At 34.6% G+C, this 19227-nt stretch overlaps 1 protein-coding gene across 1 annotated transcript; it reads left to right on the top strand.

The window, feature by feature from the left end:
• The first annotated feature begins 15429 nt into the window (after window positions 1-15429).
• LOC128204447 (hepatic lectin-like) lies at window positions 15430-18590 on the top strand. Its single transcript, XM_052905863.1, has 4 exons — window positions 15430-15448; window positions 16111-16155; window positions 16945-17049; window positions 18466-18590. Exons 1-4 carry the CDS (start codon window positions 15430-15432, stop codon window positions 18588-18590), a joined length of 294 nt encoding a protein of 97 aa, XP_052761823.1.
• The last annotated feature ends 637 nt before the right edge of the window (window positions 18591-19227 follow it).

The following is a 19227-nucleotide window of genomic DNA, read 5'->3' as shown; positions in this document are numbered from 1 at the left end:
CTGTTGGCGTTTTCCAGGCCGCAATTTCATTAGCAAACTCACATTCAGTGAAAATAATAACACTGATGTAGTAAATGTAGTGGTTTTGTATTCAATCTCATTGGCTTATTAATCCATATATTTCATGAGAACCAAGGTCAGGGCTTTCACCAGTGCCTAGTTTCCTCATATGAAAGTGTTTTATTGCGCTCACGACTTAAAGTTAAGACATACTTTGTCCAACTGTATTATGATGGAATATTTTTCTGGCAATCGCTCTAGTAAATGCATGAACTTGTATAGTTTGTGTCTACTGACCTTTAACACAGCTCTTTTAAACATGAATGAGTAAATACTCACTGAAGTATTCGTTGCATCAATGAGCTTGTTGTTTCATCCAGTCAGTAATGTTTAACTTTGGTGCCTTGGAGGCATTCACAGTGTTACACCCACAATTGTAGGAAGGGATTGAAAATCGGATCAACACCATAATCGATTAACGGTTATAATCGGAGAAGCCATTGTGCTCGATCACCGATTTCATAATTGAGTACAAAGGAGTACACTTCTAGCTAAATCCTTGTTGGTCGTGATATAAAGCTTATTATTATTTTTTTGGTTTATTGAATTAAAACAAATCCAATTTTATTATTAAAACATGTAATGGAATATAATGTTTTGTTTTTATTAGCGATTATCGATTTTCGTTAATCAAAAACGATTATCGCCAACGGCGGAGGTTCACGACCGATTTTGAACCTATTACCCTTTAGTCGGGCATTTTACTGTATAGTCGGAATATGTTCTTCTCCGTAACAATCAGTAGAACATCACATCAATGATAAGAACTAACTATTTTGATATCATTAAAGTGTATCTGTCGTCTGCTGATACAACCAGCTCGATCGAAAAGAAGGGTTCTCACATCTGCCAGTTCTGCCGTAAACTGTTCCCGTCCAAGTGGAAACTGACTCAGCACATCCGAGTTCACACTGGCGAGAAACCGTTTGAGTGCAAGATATGTGGAGCCAAGTTTAGCCAGAAAGGAACTCTAAGAGGACATTTATTTACCGTGCACGAGACGACGCACTCTTTGCAGTTCATGTAATGGAAAACCTGAATTTATATTTACTTACTTTGTTTGAACACGAATTAAATTGTTATATGTTTATGAAATAGAAAAAGAGGTGCCTTATTCAGGAGGAATTTTTGTGTTGCAACGTTGTACAGTAAGATTAGTACTGCCATTTTATATTTTCTCTTCTCATGTAGATGTGAAACACAAAATTGTCTGTAACTAAACTAAGGATACATTCGGAAAATATAATTATAAAGTGTTTGTCATGATACACATTTGAGTCCCGATTCAAGTGTTTTGCTCAAATTGGAGATTTATCTTTGATAACAATAATTATAATATACGTACGGATGATCTAAACCTCTAGTTACCAAATGAGTCAGAACTGGTTTATTTGTATCGACATAAGTTCCGGTAAACTTGATTTTAATTAAGATTGTATCAATAGTGTTCACTTCCTCTTACTTAGCTTAATTGTCATGATGTTTACTTATATGTGACAGTAATTGATTATGATTATACATACATGTACACCAAACTACATGCCAATGTGTTTTATATTGTCATGAATCAAAGTGTATTTTATAAGCGTATGTACTTATTATTGTATTATGTACTTTAAATTGTTCCTTAAAAAAATGCAGGGACGGCCCCAGGACTCTACTTAAGAGTGGGCAAACCTAAGTGAGTGAGCCCCTTTCCAACTGATTCCGTACATATGGGCTTTAAATGTCAATTTCAGAGTCCTCCGGACAAGTAATATTTAACTTATACTAAACTAAAGTGGTGTTGTTTTGGTGACGACCCCGCCCTCCTGGTTTTTCAAGTGAAATGTAAGGCAGCAAAGACTGTTCGACAATTGAACGGAAGGTCAAATATTGTAATATTCTTAAACTTAAGTAACAATTCTTTTTAGGTACAACCTTTGTAGATACCATTTTAGCTTTAGATAGAATTTTAAACTGTCTGTTTTGTAAAATGTTCAAACTGTGCTTTATGAATAAATATCCAACCAACATATTTGTTTGATTTTGTTGATTAATCGGGAGTTTCTGGAATTTCTTTCGTTTCTTATCTTGGTTCGTTAACGTCCAATAAGCAATATGAACAAATCCATGTGCCAAAATGCTTCGGACTACTGAATTTATGATTTAATATTCCTCTATTCATCTTAAGGAGTAAACTCGACTGAACCGAATGGGGTTGTGGCGTTATTCCATATTTTTATGTTGTTATCTGATTAAAATAGCGCCACGTCATTTAACTAATGGTCCTCGACTTTACAATTATCGGGTTTTCTTTTAAAACATCGTAGATAACGTTCAAAAGTCTTCAAAGAAGCAAATAACTAAAAAATATGCCCAAAGAATCGCTACCTCCCTGCATGGATTTGCAAGATCTGGTACGAGCTTTCGTAGACTAGTATTGTTTAGGCACAAATCTCAATAAATTAGGTTTGTCTTGTGATAATATTTGTACTTATTTTCATTTTATCAACTATAATTCATTTCTGGTCACTTGCAAAGCTGTATTCCTCGAACGATGGTAAGAATTTGCACTTAAAAAATCCCCTTACATACTTTCTGTATTCTGGGTTCAACACACAAAATATGATAGGGTTTAAAACGCTGTTCCAGAAAGGGGACCGCAGCAAAAACTGTGTTACGGGGGATAACTCCTCTTCCGTTGTAATTGTGAGCTGTCTGATTAAGATGACCACAAAATGGGGTGTAAAGCATATGGTATACCCGACAGAGACAGCAAACATCATTATCGTGATATTTCGTTCGGATTTCTTTGCGGATTTCACTTTGCTGTTTTTCGAAGCAATACTTGTTTGACTTGCGACTGTAATAGCAGATGCAGACTTCTTTATCTGAGTAGAATCGATGCTATCCCCTTCAAACGAAATCCTATTTCGTGAGGGCACGTCCAAAAACTGCGTGGATGCACTTTTACTCTCTGCTGCATTCGCAATATTTAACCCAGAATTGAATGAATTGCTGGCATTCATTTTTTGCTCGTTCTTTTCATCATCCGTAGAGTTAAGGTTGAAACTGACCGCGTCAGTGTCTTGTTTTTCACTTAAGTGTTCTACTGGCATTGCATATAGTTGAGTACGCTGTTGGTTTAAGGCATTACTCTTTACCTTCAAGGCATGAAGTACTTCCGTCTTCTTCTTATGTTTCCGAAGCGTTAGCCATATGCGCCCATAAGTGTACACAAATGTTAGAAACACCCCAACGATCGTCACAAGGTCAACCACGTGGAAAAAAGCTGTTACAACTGCGAGATCTTTATCATCGCTATTCGTGCAGTAATATCCGACCACTTGCGGATGGTTTTCATCCTCAGAGGTAATATTCACCTCAGTAACTTTATATGTGATGAAATCCAGAATTGATCAGAGAAAATCCAAACAGTATTGCAGTCGCTATGTTTGCACTGCGTTTTGTAAGTTGCTTTCCAAACGGAACACATATCTTCCTGTATCTGTCTATTGATATAACCCACAAGATAAAAACGAAACCAACCACTATCCAGTGATCAAAGAAATACATAAATTTACACCCTATGTTACTTCTGAAATCGATAATTGTACACAGGTCAGCAGTTGTACCAGCTATTAAAAAGGAACAAACGATCAAATCCAGTATTGCCAGATAACGAATAAAAACCACAGTTGATGAAGCCTTGTCTTTAAGCTGTAGAAAATAACTGTAAGTATGTTTCCTCATGTGCCTATTATTCCAAGAACTAGCATCCATATTATAACTGGAAGCAATGATAGAAACTTTTCAGTTCGAACGTTTGCGAGTACTTCGTCCTTAGTCATTAATGCGTTTCAGAAATCCATATCCACACAACTGTCAGTATTTGCATAGCGGTGGTGGTGTTAGTAGTTTATACTCCGGGTCCCGGCGTGAGCACATTGAAGGGTCCCAGAGTGACAGTTCAACCACCGCACACCTATCCTGGGCAGAACCAGTACTGGGTGCCTTCACCTCTGCAAGGAACTGACAACTTCTGTACATGCCAGGGGCAGTGGTACAGTGCGAATGGTCGTAGAAAGGATTTCATAACCAATCACAACAGAAGTGACCTGGTCCGCCCGGGAATCGAACCCGGGTTGTCCGATTCAGAGTCCAACGCTCTACCGATTGAGCTAACCGGGCGGATGAGATTTGCATAGCTTATGTTACTTTATTTTATATCATACTGCAAGGTTCGTGTTTCAACGCAGAACGTTGTCAATAGTAAACACGGCCTGCATTTTACAAAAGCGCTGTCGGTGTCATTTCAACGAAATGAAGTCAATTTAAATGATATTTATTTATATGAACGTAAAGCATACTTTTAAAAACACTTGAAACTGCTTGACATAGTTTCATTAACAGGATGAAAAGTCGATGTTTAATTGATTTATGAATAGGTCGCTTCTTAAATGGACCGTAAAGTTATCAGCGATATCCCTGTAACATTCGTTTACGGTGTTTGATTTCTGGTTAAATACCAGTGAAATAAACAGCACTTACCTGTACGGATTTGTTCTTAATGATAGTTGATGAAAACGATATAAAAGTATATGGGTCTGTTATGAATTTAGAAACAAACTGATGTGCTTTTTCATTTAGACAAAATTACCCGTAAAGCTAAAAATCGGTGGTTTTGATACATGGTTTAAAATGAATATGATTATTATAATTCTTACTGAAAACGTTCATACAACGCTATTAATGCTTGCTTACGTATTTTATTTTTAAATATAAACACTAAAATCATTATTCTTTTAGAAAAAATATGTATTCTCGTATATAAAATAATGTTAAGCTTGTTGATATAGTTTTAGGCCAATAGTGTGTATTTATTTCAGTTAATACATTTTATGGCCTTGGCTATTTTAATGTTCTAGACGTAGTTTTGTTATTAAAAACCAGAAATGCATTTGAAACTATTATGGCCATTCCATGTACATGTACCAACATTTACTGAGGGGTTCCAGTATGGTATTGTAGTTTTAACAATCATATTTTTTGCTACGCTTTTATTTCATTATACAAAAAAGTGAATTTTACGAAAAAGTGAGCGAGTCCCTTTAAAGTCATGTTTGTTGATAATTGTAACAATTTTTTTTTGTTCGAAATACGTAACCAAGCATCAAAAACAGCTATGTTCTATTTTGAATCGCACAATATTAATATGTTAATTACAAATCCTTAAAGCTGCACTCTCACAGATTTACCATTGTTACAACCTTTTTATTTTTTTCTTGGAAAGAGCAACTTTTTGCGTAAATATCTGCAAACCAATGGTATAATATTGCTGATGTAAGATAAGATCTCAGATTTTCATATTTCCGTTCGAAAATTAATATTTCATGGTTTAAACCGCTATTAACAGTTTAAAAAATACATAAAACATCAAATTTTGAACTTAAATATGAAAATATGCAATCTAATTTTTGTAAGCAGTCTTATATAACTGGTTTCCATTGATTTTAGCAAACATTGGCTCGTTCCAAGACAAATTGTCAAAACGATCAATCTGTGAGAGTGCAGCTTTAAGAGCAGTCACAACATATGGCTTTAAGTGTTTGTTACCGTCTCTGTGTTATACATTTTATAATTTTAAAACCATGTATCAATCTCCATTCACCTAATGTATACGAATAAACAACATCATCAACAAAAAACAACAACAATGACCTTCATTTGGTATAACTTTTGATTTTATATCGCAACAACTAAGAGATTATCAGATTAAATTGCTTATATTGTTCTTAAGGAATAGTATGATTTCGACTACAATCGAAATGGCATCTGATAATGTACCAGGCCAATGCATAAGTCAAAGGTGGGGAATTATACCTTGTTAATGACACATCAAAAGCTGTGAATACATTGTCTGATTTTGCAATCGGAGCACCACGGCCATTATCCTTCGAAACAAACTTGGATGTATATGGACGGTTCACAATATTAACATTCTTAATATTTAACTACGCTGCAAGTAGTCCGCTTAGTCATTTCAATTAAGCAGTTAAGCCTAAGGACTTCGATCTTAGTAATCTCAATGGTTTATGCGATAACACATTTCAATGGGTATCAATTTAAACTTAGTAAATTAAATTCAAATTACATGGTATTCACTGCAATTAATAAATATTAATAATTAATAAATATTACGAACTACTTTTACTAATGCAACGACATACGCTCGGGGCTCGTCGTTTGGCGTAGATAGCCGAGGTTTTCCGAATGCCGATTTTTATGAAGCTTTGCGGTATACGACAATTGTTCATTATGCGCAAGCAAAAGGCACGCATTAATATAATGTGAATATCTAATATAGTCACAAACTGATTATTAGCGACATTTTTATTTCTGTTATCATTAAATGGTTATGATTGAATGATAGAGCAGATAATTGGTCGCACTTACACCCAATAGATGATTTTATCACGTACAGTTTAATCGGTATTATTAACTTGTATGTTGTACTTAATCATGATAGAGCAGATAATTGGTCGCACTTACACCCGATAGATGATTTTATCACCGACAGTTTAAGCGGTATTATACACTTGTATGTTGTACTTAATCATGATAGAGCAGATTATTGGTCGCACTTACACCCGATAGATGATTTTATCATGTACAGTTTAAGCGGTATTATTAACTTGTATGTTGTACTTAATCATGATAGAGCAGATTATTGGTCGCACTTACACCTGATAGATGATTTTATCACGTACAGTTTAAGCGGTATTATTAACTTGTATGTTGTACTTAATCATGATAGAGCAGATTATTGGTCGCACTTACACCCGATAGATGATTTTATCACCGACAGTTAAAGCGGTATTATACACTTGTATGTTGTACTTAATCATGATAGAGCAGATAATTGGTCGCACTTACACCCAATAGATGATTTTATCACGTACAGTTTAAGCGGTATTATTAACTTGTATGTTGTACTTAATCATGATAGAGCAGATAATTGGCCGCACTTACACCCAATAGATGATTTTATCACTGACAGTTAAAGCGGTATTATACACTTGTATGTTGTACTTAATCATGATAGAGCAGATAATTGGTCGCACTTACACCCAATAGATGATTTTATCACGTACAGTTTAAGCGGTATTATTAACTTGTATGTTGTACTTAATCATGATAGAGCAGATAATTGGTCGCACTTACACCCGATAGATGATTTTATCACCGACAGTTTAAGCGGTATTATACACTTGTATGTTGTACTTAATCATGATAGAGCAGATAATTGGTCGCACTTACACCCGATAGATGAATTTATCACCGACAGTTTAAGCGGTATTATACACTTGTATGTTGTACTTAATCATGATAGAGCAGATTATTGGTCGCACTTACACCCGATAGATGATTTTATCATGTACAGTTTAAGCGGTATTATTAACTTGTATGTTGTACTTAATCATGATAGAGCAGATTATTGGTCGCACTTACACCTGATAGATGATTTTATCACGTACAGTTTAAGCGGTATTATTAACTTGTATGTTGTACTTAATCATGATAGAGCAGATAATTGGTCGCACTTACACCCGATAGATGATTTTATCACCGACAGTTAAAGCGGTATTATACACTTGAATGTTGTACTTAATCATGATAGAGCAGATAATTGGTCGCACTTACACCCAATAGATGATTTTATCACGTACAGTTTAAGCGGTATTATTAACTTGTATGTTGTACTTAATCATGATAGAGCAGATAATTGGTCGCACTTACACCCAATAGATGATTTTATCACCGACAGTTTAAGCGGTATTATACACTTGTATGTTGTACTTAATCATGATAGAGCAGATTATTGGTCGCAATTACACCCGATAGATGATTTTATCACGTACAGTTTAAGCGGTATTATTAACTTGTATGTTGTACTTAATCATGATAGAACAGATAATTGGTCGCACTTACACCCAATAGATGATTTTATCACGTACAGTTTAAGCGGTATTATTGACTTGTATTTACAATATGAATTTTCCAGCGTTTGGTGGGCCGTACATGCAATCCCCACCGAGTTCTTTTACAACCCAGTTCAACCCGGTCAGTCAAGGTACTATGCAACCTACTGCCCAAAATGTGGAAAAGTTAGTGACCACAATGAACCTTAAACTGAACGACTTAGAAACCAAAGTTGCCTCCTCTTTTATAAGCGACAAGTTTGAAGAACATGCAAGCTCCATCCAGACAGCAAAAGATGACATCAAGCATCTTCAAACATCTTGTAAAACACTACAGAAATAGCCAATGAACATGCCAACGGAAAAATATTGGATGCTGAATTTCGTAGCATGAAAGAAAACCTCATATTTTACGGCATCCCAGAAAATACAGCGCGTTCACAACAAGGTGTAGTAGAGGATGGAGCCCTACAGGAACCGGAAGTCCGATCCCATCAGCATATGGACAAAGAAAGTCTGGAATGCAGCCAGCTTGTAAAAAACGTCATCAAGGACGTCCTGACCATTGACGTCTCTAACATTTTATTTGATCGGGCACACAGGTTGGGTAACATTGAAATATCAAAGAAACCCCGCCCAATCATTGTCAAGTTCCACTATTATCATGACCGTGAACATGTCCGCCAGGCGGCGGCTACCGCAAGGGACGACCTGAAGAAGAGTGGACTTGGAATCGGGATTCAACTACCCAAGGAGTGGTGCGACGCACGGCAGAAACTCTACCCTATTCTTCACGCAGAAAAGCAGAAAGGACACCGAGTACGATTTGTTGGAGACAAACTTTTCATTAATAACAAAGTGTACACCCCACCCCAAACAACTCCCCAATAAGGGGGTCAGAGCCTTTAGATATTATCTCATGGAACATTAACGGATTATGTAGAAAACTAGCGGACCCGAACTTTGTGGAAATTATACAAACACATGATATTTGCATACTCACTGAAACTTGGTTATCACCTAAAAATAATTTTAATTTGAATATTCAAGGTTACTGTGTTAATCATTTATTTGGTAATAAGTCACCGAATACTAAAAAAGGTCGTTTTTCTGGTGGAATATCGGTTTACTATAAATCGGAACTAAGTGAGACAATTAGTTTTATAGAAAAACAACAAAGTGAAATAGTCTGGATAAAAATTTGTAAGTCTGTTTTTCATTTTAATGTTGATGTTTATGTTTGTTGTATTTATATTCCACCGCATGATTCTAAACTGTTAAAAATAGTGATATTGATATGTTTGAAGAAATAGAAGTAGGTATAGAAAAATATAAATCGCAGGGAAAGATTTTAATAACTGGAGTTTTTAATAGTAGGACCTCAAATGAATTGGATTATATTGTTTTTGACAGATTTCTCGATAATGACCTAGATTTACAATCTAATATTTATAATAAACCTAGAATAAACAAGGACCACGTGCTAGATACGAATAGCAAAATACTTTTACAATTATGTAAATCAACAAATCTTTTACTCGCTAATGGTCGATTACATAAAGATTCTGATATTGGCGAATTTACATTTATCAACACTAATGGTTAAAGTTTGGTAGATTACTTAATATTGAATCAATCTGATTTCGTAATAGTAAAATTGTTTGAAATATTGATCTCTAATGAGTTGTCAGATCACTCACCGATCAATTTCCATCTCGTACGTAGACCACCAATCGTATTAAATCATCAAAATAATAACTCCGCCCCCGAAATTACTATCAAATGGGATAATTCACGCGTCGATGTATTTCGGGACCAATTATTGTGTAAAAGGCCAGTACTTGACCAGGTGACTGCTAATTTACATAATAGGTCCATTGATGAAACGGTTACGTCATTTACCGTACTTTTGCAAGAAAGTGCTCTTGATGTATTTGGAAAGCCAAAAATTGTTCATAAACAATCAAATCTGAGTACAAATAATATTAAAAAGAAAATATGGTTTAATAAGGAGTGTTATGAGGCGCGCAAAGAATTTAATATATCTAGAAATAAGTTTTTACACAATCGGAATGATGAAAATAAAATGGAATTTCTGAATAAAAAAGGAACATATAATAATATCAAACGTAAACAAAAAAGGCAATTTATGCGCACTGAGGGCAACCGTATCAGTAAACTTGCAAAGAAAGATTCAAAATCATTTTGGAAAAATATTAAAAAGCAATATAAACAAAAGGATAGTGACCCAACTGGAGTGACACTAGATAATATGTATGATCATTTTGATACTTTATATGGGGTACATGTAACCAATAATACTAATCATACGACGCCTACAAATACAACTATTTACGATGATGATTTAGATATTGAGTTTACCGAATCAGATGTAAAGGACGCTGTCTTTGCACAGAGTAATTCAAAAAGTCCCGGAAGTGATTTACTTATTGCCGAAATATTTAAAAACTTTTTTGACATAATTTCGCTATTTTTAGTAAGTTTCTATAATAAATTATTCAATGATGGTGTATTCCCCAGGAATTGGGCAGAAGGTATTATAATCCCAATATTTAAAGGCGGGGCTCATGAGGCTAAGAATTTTCGAGGTATTACGCTCAATAACATATTATCGAAAATATACTCAAAATTACTTATAAATCGACTGATAAAATGGTCGGATAAACATGATACACTTATTGACAACCAGTTCGGTTTCCAAAAAAATAAATTGACAATTGACTGCATATTTGTATTACACGCCCTAATCACAAAATCTCTTGCGAATAATAATAAATTATATGTTGCATTTTTAGACTGGGAGAAAATGTTTGACCGGATTGATAGGGTTTTATTATGGAGAAAACTCTTGTCTTCAAATATCAGTACAGAATTTGTAAAAAGCCTACAATCTATGTATTCTGTTGTGAAATCATACATAAGATACAGAAATGAAAGGTCTCCTCCAATTAATTCTAACATAGGCGTCAAACAAGGGGAACCGGCTAGTAGCATTTTGTGTCTCTTCTTTCTAAACGATATCTTAGAAAGTATAAATAGCAACTTAAATGGCATATTAGAAATCGATGACATGAAAATATTCATGTTATTATTCGCTGATGACGCGGTAGTTTTTGCAAATGATCCTAAAACCTTACAATCAATGTTAGATGACATCGAAAGATACTGTAACACGTGGGGTTTGCGTCTTAATGTTAATAAAACAAAAGTTATGATTTTTGAAAATGGTCGCCATACGTTATATGACTTTTATTTATATAACTCTAAGATCGATGTTGTTTCTTCATTCAAATATTTTGGTGTACATCTTTTTAAAAATGGAAACTTGAATCGCACTCAACAGAGAGTCGCCCAACATGCATCGTTTTCACTCCATAATTTATTCGTCGTTTACAATAATCTGGACCTTCCAGTAAGTAATAGGGTTGTATTGTTCGACTCGCTTGTTTTACCAACACTAAATTATGGGGCAGAAGTATGGGGCTTCCATGAGGGACCAGATGTAGAAATTTTGCACTTGAAATTTTGTCGGAAAATAACAGGTGTGAGACGCTCTACCAATCGCGAAGCTCTGTATGGTGAACTTGGTCGAATACCGATGTCAATACACAGAAAAATACTACTAATAAAGTACTGGATAAGATTAATAACTTTAAACGAGAACTTCTTAATATATAAAACATATAATATGCTAAAAAACGATACTAATAACAAACTTAACTATAAGGGATGTAACTGGGCATTCAGAGTTAAACAGATTCTCTATGAACACGGGCTTGGCTATTTCTGGGAGAACCAGTTTAATATGTTTATCGATTTTAGTGTTATAAAACAACGTATACTAGATAATTATCACCAAAGCTGGTATTCATCTATAAATAACTCAGGACGTCTTGAAACATATTCTCTTTTTAAACATACATTTCGGATAGAAAATTACCTTTATGATGTAAAAGATTCAAAACTTAGAAAAGCAATGTCAAAATTTAGAGTTTCATCACATGCTCTACAAATTGAACGTGGTAGATACGTTATTACACCTAGATCTCAAAGATTATGCATCTACTGCAACCAAAGAATGGTTAAAAATGAATTTTACTTTTTACTAATATGTCCGAAATACGCAGACTTAAGAGCCAAATATATTAAAAGATATTACTACACGTGGCCAACAAAGCAAAAGTTTATTAATTTGTTATCTAACAATTCAAATAAATCTCTAATTAATCTATCAACATTTATATACTATGCAAACATCTTAAGAAATTAATAAGTATGTCGTTGTTTGTATCCATAAACAAATGTTTTGCTCTTCTGTTAAAACAATTTGTGTCTAAATCCATGCCTTGCACATGTATGTATTTTGTATTTGCCATAAACATGTCTGATATGTTTAATGCAATAAAATGTTGAATGAATTGAATGAATTTACTTGTATCTAGTACTTAATCATGATAGAACAGATAATTGGTCGCACCTACACCCAATAGATGATTTTATCACCGACAGTTTAAGCGGTATTATTTACTTGTACTATTGTTGCACTATATCATTATCTATGAACTTCCAAACTTGGTCAATTTATTTTATTTATGCATATTCACCAGTGTTACTAAATAACAATGGTTCATGCAACTCAATGGATTGAAACTTTTTACATTTATGATATAATTATATAATTCAAGAAGTGTATTATTTTCTGTGCTACGGAGATTTTAACATAATCGCTTCATTTTAACAATGTTCTCATTTGAGAATTAACTTTAGATGTATTTTCGGGATATTGAGACCTGATCGCCCAATTTATATTCCCCATTTTAATTGGTAATTTTAACGTCGTGATAATTATAATAGTCATTTTCAGATGCACATTTTACACGAACTCATTCTTTTCATCCTTGTTTTTAGTGTGGTCTGTTTTTGTTTGAGCAATACATGTCTTTGTTATCTTTTTAGTGTAAATATGTAGTGTACCAGACGACTTTTTATACGTCTTATCGTGAAATGATGACCTGTGTTTCATTAACAATGTTACAGCAGGTAAAGTTTTAACATAAAATAAATTCAATATTTAAATCCTTCTGCTCCGCTGTTTCATTACTTCTGTTATATTTCTATCCGATGAAATTTATTAATTGATTTATTAGTTCGTTCGTTCGCTCGCTCTTTTGTTTGTTCATTCGTTTATTTCTTCATCCGCTCGTTCACTCACTCGCTCGCTCGCCCACTCACTCACTCACGCACGCACGCACGCACGCACGCACGCACGCACGCACGCACGCACGCACGCACGCACGCACGCACTCACTCACTCACTCACTCACTCACTCACTCACTCACTCACGCACTCACGCACTCACGCACTCACGCACTCACGCACGCACGCACGCACTCACTCACTCACTCACTCACTCACTCACTCACTCACTCACTCACTCACTCACTCACTCACTCACTCACTCACTCACTCACTCACTCACTCACTCACTCACTCACTCACTCACTCACTCACTCACTCACTCACTCACTCACTCACTCACTCACTCACTCACTCACTCACTCACTCACTCACTCACTCACTCACTCACTCACTCACTCACTCACTCACTCACTCACTCACTCACTCACTCACTCACTCACTCACTCACTCACTCACTCACTCACTCACTCACTCACTCACTCACTCACTCACTCACTCACTCACTCACTCACTCACTCACTCACTCACTCACTCACTCACTCACTCACTATTTATTTCATCAAAACATGTCTCATCTACCTACGATTAAATAATAACAACTACTTTTCCGTTTAATGCTTTGTTTTATTCTCTGTTGGTTTTTGTCCATGTTTGTTAAAATATCATTGTGATGCATTGAATTTCACTCCGTGGTAAGTTCCAATTTGGGTCCGAGGTTAAATACGTTTTAATAGTGTATTGCAATGGTTGTATTTTTTTTACCAAAGCGCTTTTTACCGTTGCTGTTGGCCAGTGTCCCAGCGGCTGGGACCATCATGATGAGAGCTGTTACTTTCTTCACTGGCATGACAAATATGACTGGATAGAATCAACGGTAAGGTTATTTCATCACTGGAATGGTAGATATGACTGGATATAATCAACGGTAAGGTTATTTCATCACTGGTATGGTAGATATGACTGGATATAATCAACGGTAAGGTTATTTCATCACTAGCATGACAAATATGACTGGATATAAACAACGGTAAGGTTATTTCATCACTAGCATGACATATATGACTGGATAGAATCAACGGTAAGGTTATTTCATCACTAGCATGACAAATATGACTGGAAAGAATCAACGTTAAGGTTATTTCATGACAAATATGACTGGATAGAATCAACGGTAAGGTTATTTCATCACTAGCATGACAAATATGACTGGATAGAATCTACGGTAAGGTAATTTCATCACTAGCATGAAAAATATGACTGGATAGAAACAACGCTAAGGTTATTTCATCACTAGCATGACAAATATGACTGGATAGAAACAACGGTAAGATTATTTCATCACTAGCATGACAAATATGACTGGATATAAACAACGGTAAGGTTATTTCATCACTAGCATGACAAATATGACTGGATAGAAACAACGGTAAGGTTATTTCATCACTAGCATGACAAATATGACTGGATAGAATCAACGGTAAGGTTATTTCATTACTAGCATGACAAATATGACTGGATATAAACAACCGTAAGGTTATTTCATCACTGGCATGACAAATATGACTAGATATAATCAACGGTAAGATTATTTCTTCACTGGCATGACAAATATGACTGGATAGAAACAACGGTAAGGTTATTTCTTCACTGGCATGGTAGATATGACTGGATAGAATCAACGGTAAGGTTATTTCATCACTGGTATGGTAGATATGACTGGATATAATCAACGGTAAGGTTATTTCATCACTAGCATGACAAATATGACTGGATAGAATCAACGGTAAGGTTATTTCATCACTGGTATGGCAGATATGACTGGATATAATCAACGGTAAGGTTATTTCATCACTAGCATGACAAATATGACTGGATATAATCAACGGTAAGATTATTTCTTCACTGGCATGACAAATATGACTGGATAGAAACAACGGTAAGGTTATTTCTTCACTGGCATGGTAGATATGACTGGAAAGAATCAACGGTAAGGTTATTTCTTCACTGGCATGGTATATAAGACTGGAAATCGAGAAACATGATAATTTTGTCTGGATATAATGTAAGGTAACGTATTTTCTTCTATGGCATGGCAGATGACAGGATAGAATCAACGGTAATTTCGTTTTTAACGTTATTTCTTCACTGGCATGGAAGATATGACTGGAATGAATCATGGCAAATATGACTAAAAAGAATGATGGCAAATATGACTATATGACTGGATAGAATCTTTGCAAATATGACTGGATATAATAATGGCAAATACGACTGGATAGTATCAACTGTACTGGCATGGCAGATATGACTGGCTAGAATCATGATAAATATGACTGGATAGAATCATGGCAAATATGAATGGATATAATAATGACAAATACGACTGGATAGTATAAACTGTACTGGCATGGCAGATATGACTGGCTAGAATCATGATAAATATGACTGGATAAAGTCAACCCATTTTCACTGCCATCATATTTACTACTGGAATTGATAAAAGCGCCAAAATTTCGCTTTGCATGCTGGGACGTTATCAGCGTCTGATATATCCGTAATTTTTAACAAAATGCGCCATGTTTCGAGGCATGCAATGCGATATTTTGGCATGTTTATTAACTGGGAAATGTATGGTCACACAGCTTTTATTTTGAAACCCCATCTATAAAGGCTATTTTTTATCTGTACACAAACAATATGTTTTGTTTTGATCATAAAAAAATGAGTTAAACAAAACAGTACATTAAAATTGACAAGTTTCTTCTGTGCATCAATCATATAATTTGCTTTTAAAACAAACGTCTTTGTCATGTACAGGCACTCTGTTCTACGCATCCACACGCTTACCTTGCTGATGTTACTCAGAGAACGCGTTTATCAAGGGGCTCATTGTCAACAGGTTCGCCAATGGTATGTGCTGCCTAATACAGACAGTCATGAGCAATATGTAAGCTACCGATCCTCCGGATAAACCCTCAAAGCAGTTCATATATAGCGGGAATATTATCATGGAAATAAAACAAGGAATATATATATATATATATATATATATATATATATATATATATATATATATATATATATATATATATATATATATATATATATATATATATATATATATATATATATATATATATATATATGTTATAAAGCAATTCAGAAAGACTTGTATATAAAATTATAATGTCAAATTATACACGCCTCATTCAACGTTATTTTCTAAATAATGTCATATCTGGGAGTAAGATTGTTATTGGTCCCAGATCTGTGTAATAACTTATCGATTTATAATACGTTTAAAGATATTTCTTTGAATAGTTATGCAAAAAGCTTCAGAAATAAGCTCAGTAGCAAAAAGTTTAAACATAAACCTTGTTTAATGACACTGGGTAAACGCCAAAGACATATAATGTTTTATATTAAAGTCCGCCATTTATCTGGCTAAGAGTACTACGTACATTTTCAGTTATTTAAAGTGCAGATAGGTTATCATAAATCATTAAGCTTAGTCATATAGAATTACGACTTCTACCACTCATCCGATACTTAGTCCGTGTGCTAAATTTTGCGTTGACAATTTGTCAACCAATGTGTCTGCCAATGAGGTTTTATTCTAAGTTTGCTATGCTCACTCTGCCAAATCATTAATATTTTATTTCATGTCATCTGACAATAACATGTAAAATTTTACTACAGAAAGAGATGCTCATGTTTGGCTTGGAGCTACAGATGAAATAACCGAAGGGGAGTTCGTCTGGAATGTCAGTAATCAAAAGGTCAACTACACAGACTGGGGTCCTGGTGAGTCTACAGTGTAACACTTATTTTATAATTGCTTTACTCTTTGATATTGAAATTACACTTTAAGTATAAACAACTATTCTGGTTTTATCGTGACGCCTGTATAGTAAAAAAGAGTAGAAAACCGATGTCTTAACCTCTCGGCCACAAGGACTGAAACAACAAAACTATATGGATATTTTAACTTTTTTAAAGACATTGGTAACATCACGTGAATAATATAATCAAATCAATCACGAAACAACAATTTGGCAAATCGCGACGGTAACGCTTTTCGAAATTGTGGTTTTATTGACAATATTTGAGTAATATTAGACTTTTTATAAGAGTTCCAGCTGTCAGTATATCTTGGTTCTGCTAATGGTGTTCCACACAGTTTATCTTTTAATATTCCTTTCGTAAAAAGAGGATTTTACACACCATTGTAGTATAAGCAGGTAGTCAAGGCAATTCACAACAATTCCCTATATGTTATAATGAAAGTAAACCTAAATCCGAATTACTAGCAGAAGGTCTTCTGATGGCCACTATAAACTAGAAGAAAAAAATACATTGTCGCCATTTTTTTTGAGCAGCCATGTTCTACTGGAGTTAATAATAATACTAATAAAAAACTTCCAATGGTATATATATTTTATTTGATTTCAACACTTGTCTGAAAATCAAATAATTGTTAAATGAAATCCTTTATATAGGGTTTAAAGGCAATCATTTGTTTCTATTTTAATAATAATTGATATTGCAATGAGGCCATACTCTATGCCTCGCCATGTGTTACTGAACTAGTTCGTTTGTGCCGAATTTGTACACCTGTTACAATGCATTGTAAATAATTCCAGTCATTTATATGAGCCAAAGACTGATTGGCTCCTAACCAGGTGGTCATGTGGATATGTTTGTTAAGATGGAATATACTCCAATATTTTATGAACCTTTTAGTAAAGTATACGAAGAAACATGTCGATACTTTGTTATAGCCTTGGTGTCGCCCGCCGTCGTCATGGGGACAAACATTTACATAGCCATACATAAATATTTCAAGAAATCAAATTGGTACGCACATGTATGGCAATAAGCATATCTCTTGACTTTTTACAACTATTACGTACATTTGTTTTATTAATGGCTGACATTTTTAATCCCTATATTTCTTAAAATATTCTGCCAAATCAAGAGAGTCTAACAATGCCACTGGATATGGGCTGAATACCTATATTTATTCAGATATTCTGCCATATTTTAGGAGAATCACACATAATTCCACTCGAAAGTCTTGTTATTTGTAATCTGATTTTAAGCCCTAAGTTTATTAATATAATGTACCATATTAAGGAGAACCCGACAGCAATGCACTTAACATTTTATTTGCTGACATATTTCAGCCCTAAGTTTATTAATATAATTTACCATATTTAGGAGAGCCCAACAGCAATGCACTCAACATCCGAGAGGACTGCCTGGTTTACTGGGCTCACTACAGCTGGAAATGGGCTGACTTGGACTGCCATCAGAAATGCTATTTTGTGTGTGAAATGCCGTAAGTTTATTTAATATTTTTTTATTTTTTGTCTCGTTTTACTCGTACAATCAACTTGACTGACAAACACGTTTACTTTCTTCCTTAATACTGCCATAGTTTTGTTCCATTTAGTATTCAACCTGATGATCTGATTCGTATCTGAAATAAACATTTCTTTGCGTTGTCATCTCATTTGAAACGTTACTGGCAGTTTGTTTGTTTTTATTTAATGAAAGGCGATAAATTCTCATATTACATCAATAGAACGGAGTTTGTTATGACTGTTATTATCGGCCTCGTTCGGTGCAAAAACAAGCATAAATTTCGCACCAAACTCGACATGATACGAGACGTGAATTAATGTAACGACAAAATTATGAAAAAGGTCAAAGACAAGAACATCATTGATGCAAAACACAAACTGGCGATACTTAATAGTTTGTAATTCAGTATGTATCGAATGGAATATTAAGTAAGGAATAAATGGATAGATCGTGTTGCAAACAATATTTTTATAACATGTTTCGGTATTTGTTTTATAAAATGTGGACATTCCAGCAGTACAATTGCATCTGTTACATCATTTCGAAAGTTACGATATTTGGTGAACACATTTTCATACGGCACGATATTGTATGCTTCTGTTGATTTGTTGTTAA

This window comes from Mya arenaria, chromosome 10 (genome assembly GCF_026914265.1).
Source record: "Mya arenaria isolate MELC-2E11 chromosome 10, ASM2691426v1".
Taxonomy (NCBI): Eukaryota; Metazoa; Mollusca; class Bivalvia; order Myida; family Myidae; genus Mya; species Mya arenaria.
Note: the sequence above shows the minus strand (reverse complement) of the source record. Positions and strands in the feature narration are given on the sequence as shown.

Excerpts from the sequence above, each read along its gene's own strand:
- LOC128204447 (XM_052905863.1), top strand. Across the intron at positions 16,156-16,944 it reads TGTCAACAGGTTCGCCAATG|AAAGAGATGCTCATGTTTGG; the intron begins GTATGTGCTGCC and ends ATTTTACTACAG. Across the intron at positions 17,050-18,465 it reads CTACACAGACTGGGGTCCTG|GAGAGCCCAACAGCAATGCA; the intron begins GTGAGTCTACAG and ends TACCATATTTAG.